This window comes from Tachyglossus aculeatus, chromosome 23 (assembly GCF_015852505.1).
Source record: "Tachyglossus aculeatus isolate mTacAcu1 chromosome 23, mTacAcu1.pri, whole genome shotgun sequence".
Taxonomy (NCBI): domain Eukaryota; kingdom Metazoa; phylum Chordata; class Mammalia; order Monotremata; family Tachyglossidae; genus Tachyglossus; species Tachyglossus aculeatus.
Genome location: NC_052088.1, coordinates 8093247 through 8101326, shown reverse-complemented (window position 1 = coordinate 8101326; position 8080 = coordinate 8093247). Strand labels below are relative to the sequence as shown.

Sequence of the window (8080 nt, the reverse complement as noted above, 5' to 3'; positions counted from 1 at the left end):
TAATAAATACGTACAAACATATATATATATGTGTGTATATATATGTACAGGTGCTGTGGGGAGGGGAAGGAGGTAGGGTGAGGGGGTGGACAAAATATAATAAATAGAATAAATATGTACAAATAAAATAGAGTAATAAATACGTACAAACATATATATATGTATATATATATATATATATATATGTAGAGGTGCTGTGGGGAGGGGAAGGAAGTAGGGCAGGGGGATGGACAAAATATAATAAATATGTACAAATAAAATAGAGTAATAAATACGTACAAACATGTATATATATATATGTGTGTATATATGTACAGGTGCTGTGGGGAGGGGAAGGAGGTAGGGCAGGGGGATGGACCAAATATAATAAATAGAATAAAATGTACAAATAAAATAGAGTAATAAATATGTACAAACATATATATATGTATATATATATATATGTAGAGGTGCTGTGGGGAGGGGAAGGAGGTAGGGCAGGGGGGTGGACAAAATATAATAAATAGAATAAATATGTACAAATAAAATAAATAAGTAGAGTAATAAATACGTACAAACATATATATCTGTATATATATATATACAGGTGCTGTGAGGAGGGGAAGGAGGTAGGGCAGGGGCATGGGCAAAATATAATAAATATGTACAAATAAAATAGAGTAATAAATACGTACAAACATATATATATGTGTATATATATGTACAGGTGTTGTGGGGAGGGGAAGGAGGTAGGGCAGGGGGATAGACAAAATATAATAAATATGTACAAATAAAATAAATAAGTAGAGTAATAAACACGTACAAACATATATATGTATGTATATATATGTACAGGTGCTGTGGGGAGGGGAAGGAGGTAGGGCAGGGGGGTGGACAAAATATAATAAATAGAATAAATATGTACAAATAAAATAAAAAAGTAGAGTAATAAATACGTACAAACATATATATGTATATCTATGTAGAGGTGCTGTGGGGAGGGGAAGGAGGTAGGGCAGGGGGATGGACAAAATATAATAAATAGAATAAATATGTACAAATAAAATAAATAAGTAGAGTAATAAATACGTACAAACATATATATCTGTATATATATGTACAGGTGCTGTGGGGAGGGGAAGGAGGTAGGGCAGGGGGATGGACAAAATATAATAAATAGAATAAATATGTACAAATGAAATAGAGTAATAAATACGTACAAACATAAATATATGTACAAGTGCTGAGGGGAGGGGAAGGAGGTAGGGCAGAGGGATGGACAAAATATAATAAATAGAATAAATATGCACAAATAAAATAGAGTAATAAATACGTACAAACATATATATATAATGTATATATGTACAGGTGCTGTGAGGAGGGGAAGGAGGTAGGGCAGGGGCATGGGCAAAATATAATAAATATGTACAAATAAAATAGAGTAATAAATACGTACAAACATATATATATGTGTATATATATGTACAGGTGTTGTGGGGAGGGGAAGGAGGTAGGGCAGGGGGATAGACAAAATATAATAAATATGTACAAATAAAATAAATAAGTAGAGTAATAAATACGTACAAACATATATATGTATGTATATATATGTACAGGTGCTGTGGGGAGGGGAAGGAGGTAGGGCAGGGGGGGTGGACAAAATATAATAAATAGAATAAATATGTACAAATAAAATAAAAAAGTAGAGTAATAAATACGTACAAACATATATATGTATATCTATGTAGAGGTGCTGTGGGGAGGGGAAGGAGGTAGGGCAGGGGGATGGACAAAATATAATAAATAGAATAAATATGTACAAATAAAATAAATAAAAGTAGAGTAATAAATACGTACAAACATATATATGTATATCTATGTAGAGGTGCTGTGGGGAGGGGAAGGAGGTAGGGCAGGGGGATGGACAAACTATAATAAATAGAATAAATATGTACAAATAAAATAAATAAGTAGAGTAATAAATACGTACAAACATATATATCTGTATATATATATGTACAGGTGCTGTGGGGAGGGGAAGGACCAAATATAATAAATAGAATAAATATGTACAAATGAAATAGAGTAATAAATACGTACAAACATATATATATGTACAGGTGCTGAGGGGAGGGGAAGGAGGTAGGGCAGGGGGATGGACAAACTATAATAAATAGAATAAATATGTACAAATAAAATAGAGTAATAAATATGTACATATATATGCATATATATGTTTGCATGCATGTGTTTATATGTTTATATGCATATAAATACGTACAAACATATATATATATATATACAGGTGCTGTGGGGAGGGGAAGAAGGTAAGGCGGGGAGGGGATGGGGAGAGGGAGGAGGGGAAAAAGGAAAACTTCTGAGATCCTGATGACCTTGGATCTCCCCCAACGGTTAGAACGGCGCTTGGTACATAGTAGGCGTTTAATAAATAGTAGGCGTTTAATAAATACCCTGGTTAGGATGGTTATTTTTATTAGACAGAGGGAAAAGGAGAACTTCCGGCGGGGGGGGGCCTCCCTCCTTCCTCCCTCCCTCCCTCCCTCCGATCCCGCCATTGAAGCCAGCTCCGGCTGAGGGGCCGGAGGGGCCGGGGCGCCTCGTCCGTAACGGCCGCGCCGATTGGCTGCCCGGGCGGGCGCCGGGGGGGGGGATGGCGGGCGGCGATTGGCCGCGGCCGCGCCTGCGCGGGAGGTTTGAATCCCGCGGCCGAGGGGCCTGAGGCGGCCGTGAGGGAGGCGGCCGTCGTCATCGGCCCCGTCATGGACGACCCCGAGATGGCCAGAAAGTGAGTCTCGGGCCTTCCTCCTCCTCCTCTTTCCTCCTCCTCTTTCCTTCTTCCTCCTGTCCTGAGGCGGGGGGAAAGCCGGGAGGCCTCCCCGGACGAGGCGATGTGGGCTGGGTTCAGCCCCCCCCCCCCCCCCGTCTCCTCAGGTTCAGTCAGTCAGTCATTCATTCATTCAATATTTATTGAGCGCTCACTGTGTGCGGAGCATTCATTCATTCGGTGCTTATTGAGCGATCTCTGTGTGCGGAGCATTCATTCATTCATATTCATTCATTCATTCAGTGTTGAGCGCTCACTGTGTGTGGAGCATTCATTCATTCAGTGTTTATTGAGCACTCAGTGGGTGCGGAGCATTCATTCATTCAGTGTTTATTGAGCGCTCACTGTGTGCGGAGCATTTATTCAGTCATGTTCATTCATTCGTTCAGTGTTGAGCGCTCACTGTGTGTGGAGCATTCATTCATTCAGTGTTTATTGAGCACTCAGTGGGTGCGGAGCATTCATTCATTCAGTGTTTATTGAGCGCTCACTGTGTGCGGAGCATTCATTCATTCATATTCATTCATTCATTCAGTGTTGAGCGCTCACTGTGTGCGGAGCATTCATTCATTCAGTGTTTACTGAGCGATCTCAGTGTGCGGAACATTCATTCATTCAGTGTTTATTGAGCGCTCACTGTGTGCGGAGCATTCATTCATTCATATTCATTCATTCATTCAGTGTTGAGCGCTCGCTGTGTGTGGAGCACTCATTCATTCAGTGTTTATTGAGCACTCAGTGGGTGCGGAGCATTCATTCATTCAGTGTTTATTGAGCGCTCACTGTGTGCGGAGCATTCATTCATTCATATTCATTCATTCGTTCAGTGTTGAGCGCTCACTGTGTGTGGAGCATTCATTCATTCAGTGTTTATTGAGCACTCAGTGGGTGCGGAGCATTCATTCATTCAGTGTTTATTGAGCGCTCACTGTGTGCGGAGCATTCATTCATTCATATTCATTCATTCATTCAGTGTTGAGCGCTCACTGTGTGTGGAGCATTCATTCATTCAGTGTTTATTGAGCACTCAGTGGGTGCGGAGCATTCATTCATTCAGTGTTTATTGAGCGCTCACTGTGTGCGGAGCATTCATTCATTCATATTCATTCATTCATTCAGTGTTGAGCGCTCGCTGTGTGTGGAGCATTCATTCATTCAGTGTTTATTGAGCACTCAGTGGGTGCGGAGCATTCATTCATTCAGTGTTTATTGGGCGCACCTTGTGTGCGGAGCATTCATTCATTCATATTCATTCATTCATTCCGTGTTTATTGAGCGCTCACTGTATGCGGAACATTCATTCATTCAGTGTTTACTGAGCGATCTCAGTGTGCAGAGCATTCATTCATTCAGTGTTTATTGAGCGCTCACTGTGTGCGGAGCATTTATTCATTCATATTCATTCATTCAGTGTTGAGCGCTCACTGTGTGTGGAGCAGTCATTCATTCAGTGTTTATTGAGCACTCACTGTGTGTGGAGCATTCATTCATTCATTCAGTGTTTATTGAGTGCACCTTGTGTGTGGAGCATTCATTCATTCATATTCATTCATTCATTCAGTGCTTATTGAGCGCTCACTGTGTGCGGAGCATTCATTCATTCAGTGCTTATTGAGCGATCTCTGTGTGCGGAGCATTCATTCATTCATATTCATTCATTCATTCAGTGTTGAGCGCTCACTGTGTGTGGAGCATTCATTCATTCAATGTTTATTGAGCACTCAGTGGGTGCGGAGCATTCATTCATTCAGTGTTTATTGAGCACTCACTGTGTGTGGAGCATTTATTCATTCATATTCATTCATTCATTCAGTGTTGAGCGCTCACTGTGTGTGGAGCATTCATTCATTCAGTGTTTATTGAGCGCTCACTGTGTGCGGAGCATTCATTCATTCAGTGTTTATTGAGCGCTCACTGTGTGCGGAGCATTTATTCATTCATGTTCATTCATTCGTTCAGTGTTGAGCGCTCACTGTGTGTGGAGCATTCATTCATTCAGTGTTTATTGAGCACTCAGTGGGTGCGGAGCATTCATTCATTCAGTGTTTATTGAGCGCTCACTGTGTGCGGAGCATTTATTCATTCATATTCATTCATTCATTCAGTGTTGAGCACTCAGTGTGTGCGGAGCATTCATTCATTCAGTGTTTATTGAGCGCTCACTGTATGCGGAGCATTTATTCATTCATATTCATTCATTCATTCATTCAGTGTTGAGCGCTCACTGTGTGTGGAGCATTCATTCATTCAATGTTTATTGAGCACTCAGTGGGTGCGGAGCATTCATTCATTCAGTGTTTATTGAGCGCTCACTGTGTGCGGAGCATTCATTCATTCATATTCATTCATTCATTCAGTGTTGAGCGCTCGCTGTGTGTGGCGCAGTCATTCATTCAGTGTTTATTGAGCACTCAGTGTGTGCGGAGCATTCATTCATTCAGTGTTTATTGAGCGCTCACTGTGTGCGGAGCATTCATTCATTCATATTCATTCATTCATTCAGTGTTGAGCGCTCGCTGTGTGTGGCGCAGTCATTCATTCAGTGTTTATTGAGCACTCAGTGTGTGTGGAGCATTCATTCATTCAGTATTCATTGAGCACTCAGTGTGTGTGGAGCATTCATTCATTCATTCAGTGTTTATTGAGTGCACCTTGTGTGTGGAGCATTCATTCATTCATATTCATTCATTCATTCAGTGCTTATTGAGCGATCTCTGTGTGCGGAGCATTCATTCATTCAGTGCTTATTGAGCGCTCACTGTGTGCGGAGCATTTATTCATTCATATTCATTCATTCATTCAGTGTTGAGCGCTCACTGTGTGTGGAGCATTCATTCATTCAGTGTTTATTGAGCACTCAGTGTGTGCGGAGCATTCATTCATTCAGTGCTTCTTGAGCGCTCACTGTGTGCGGAGCATTTATTCATTCATATTCATTCATTCAGTGTTGAGCGCTCACTGTGTGCGGAGCAGTCATTCATTCAGTGTTTATTGAGCACTCAGTGGGTGCGGAGCATTCATTCATTCAGTGTTTATTGGGCGCACCTTGTGTGCGGAGCATTCATTCATTCATATTCATTCATTCATTCCGTGTTTATTGAGCGCTCACTGTATGCGGAACATTCATTCATTCAGTGTTTACTGAGCGATCTCAGTGTGCGGAGCATTCATTCATTCAGTGCTTATTGAGCAATCTCTGTGTGCGGAGCATTCATTCATTCATATTCATTCATTCGTTCAGTGTTGAGCGCTCACTGTGTGTGGAGCATTCATTCATTCAGTGTTTATTGAGCACTCAGTGGGTGCGGAGCATTCATTCATTCAGTGTTTATTGAGCAATCTCTGTGTGCGGAGCATTCATTCATTCATATTCATTCATTCATTCAGTGTTGAGCGCTCACTGTGTGGAGCATTCATTCATTCAGTGTTTATTGAGCACTCAGTGTGTGCGGAGCATTCATTCATTCAGTGTTTATTGAGCGCTCACTGTGTGCGGAGCATTTATTCATTCATATTCATTCATTCAGTGTTGAGCGCTCACTGTGTGTGGAGCAGTCATTCATTCAGTGTTTATTGAGCACTCAGTGGGTGCGGAGCATTCACTCGTTCATCATTCAGTATTTATTGAGCACTCAGTGTGTGCGGAGCATTCATTCATTCAGTGTTTATTGGGCGCACCTTGTGTGCGGAGCATTCATTCATTCATATTCATTCATTCATTCCATGTTTATTGAGCGCTCACTGTATGCGGAACATTCATTCATTCCGTGTTTACTGAGCGAGCTCAGTGTGCGGAGCATTCATTCATTCAGTGTTTATTGAGCGCTCACTGTGTGCGGAGCATTTATTCATTCATATTCATTCATTCATTCAGTGTTGAGCGCTCGCTGTGTGTGGAGCAGTCATTCATTCAGTGTTTACTGAGCACTCACTGTGTGCGGAGCATTCATTCATTCAGTGTTTACCGAGCGCTCACTCTGTGGAGCATTCATTCATTCAGTGTTTATTGAGCGCACACTGTGCGGAGCATTCATTCATTCATATTCATTCATTCAGTGTTTATTGAGCGCTCACTGTGTGTGGAGCATTCATTCATTCAGTGTTTACTGAGCGCTCACTCTGCAGAGCATTCAGTCATTCACTCGTTCATTCATGCAGTATTTATTGAGCACTCACTGTGTGTGGAGCATTCATTCATTCATTCAGTGTTTATTGAGCACACACTATGGAGCATTCATTCATTCAGTGTTTACTGAGCGCTCAGTGTATGCGGAGCATTCAGTCATTCACTCATTCATTCACTGTTTACTGAGAGCTCACTCTGCGGAGCATTCAGTCATTCACTCGTTCATTCATTCAGTGTTTATTGGGCGCTCACTGTGTGCGGAACATTCATTCATATTCATTCATTCAGTGTTTATTGAGCGCTCACAGTGTGCGGAGCATTCATTCATTCAGAGTTTATTGAGCGCTCACGGTGTGCAGAGCATTGATTCACTCATTCATTCAGTGTTTACTGAGCGCTCACTCTGCGGAGCATTCAGTCATTCACTCGTTCATTCATTCAGTGTTTATTGATCACTCACTGTGTGCGGAGCGTTCATTCAGTGTTTATTGAGCGTTCACTGTGTGTGGAGCATTCATTCATTCATTCAGTGTTTATTGAGCCCTCTGTGTGCGGAGCATTCAATCATTCACTCATTCATTCATTCAGTGTTTATTGAGCACTCACTGTGTGCGGAGCATTCATTCATTCAGTGTTTATTGAGCACACACTGTGCGGAGCATTCATTCATTCATATTCATTCATTCATTCAGTGTTTATTGAGCGCTCACTGTGTGCGGAGCATTCATTCATTCATTCAGCGTTTATTGAGCGCTGACGGTGTGCGGAGCATTGATTCACTCATTCATTCAGTGTTTACTGAGTGCTCACTCTGCGGAGCATTCATTCATTCAGTGTTTATTGAACGCACATTGTGCGGAGCATTCATTCATTCATTCAGTGTTTATTGAGCGCTCACTGTGTGTGGAGCATTCATTCATTCAGTGTTTACTGAGCGCTCACTCTTCGGAGCATTCAGTCATTCACTCGTTCATTCATTCAGTATTTATTGAGCACTCAGTGTGTGCGGAACATTCATTCATTCAGTGTTTATTGAGCCCACACTGTGTGCGGAGCATTCATTCATTCATTCAGCGTTTATTGAGCGCTGACAGTGTGCGGAGCATTGATTCACTCATTCATTCAGTGTT

The 8080-nt window shown here is 41.5% G+C and overlaps 1 protein-coding gene across 2 annotated transcripts in view; it reads left to right on the top strand.

The window, feature by feature from the left end:
* The first annotated feature begins 2725 nt into the window (after positions 1-2725).
* BUB1 (BUB1 mitotic checkpoint serine/threonine kinase) overlaps positions 2726-8080 on the top strand; it is a 59978-nt gene continuing 54623 nt past the window's right edge. For both annotated transcript variants that reach the window (XM_038765720.1, XM_038765719.1), the window contains exon 1: positions 2726-2785. In XM_038765720.1, the coding sequence (XP_038621648.1) occupies positions 2760-2785 (26 nt within the window). In that variant the 5' untranslated portion in view covers positions 2726-2759. The remainder of the gene's footprint in view (positions 2786-8080) is intronic.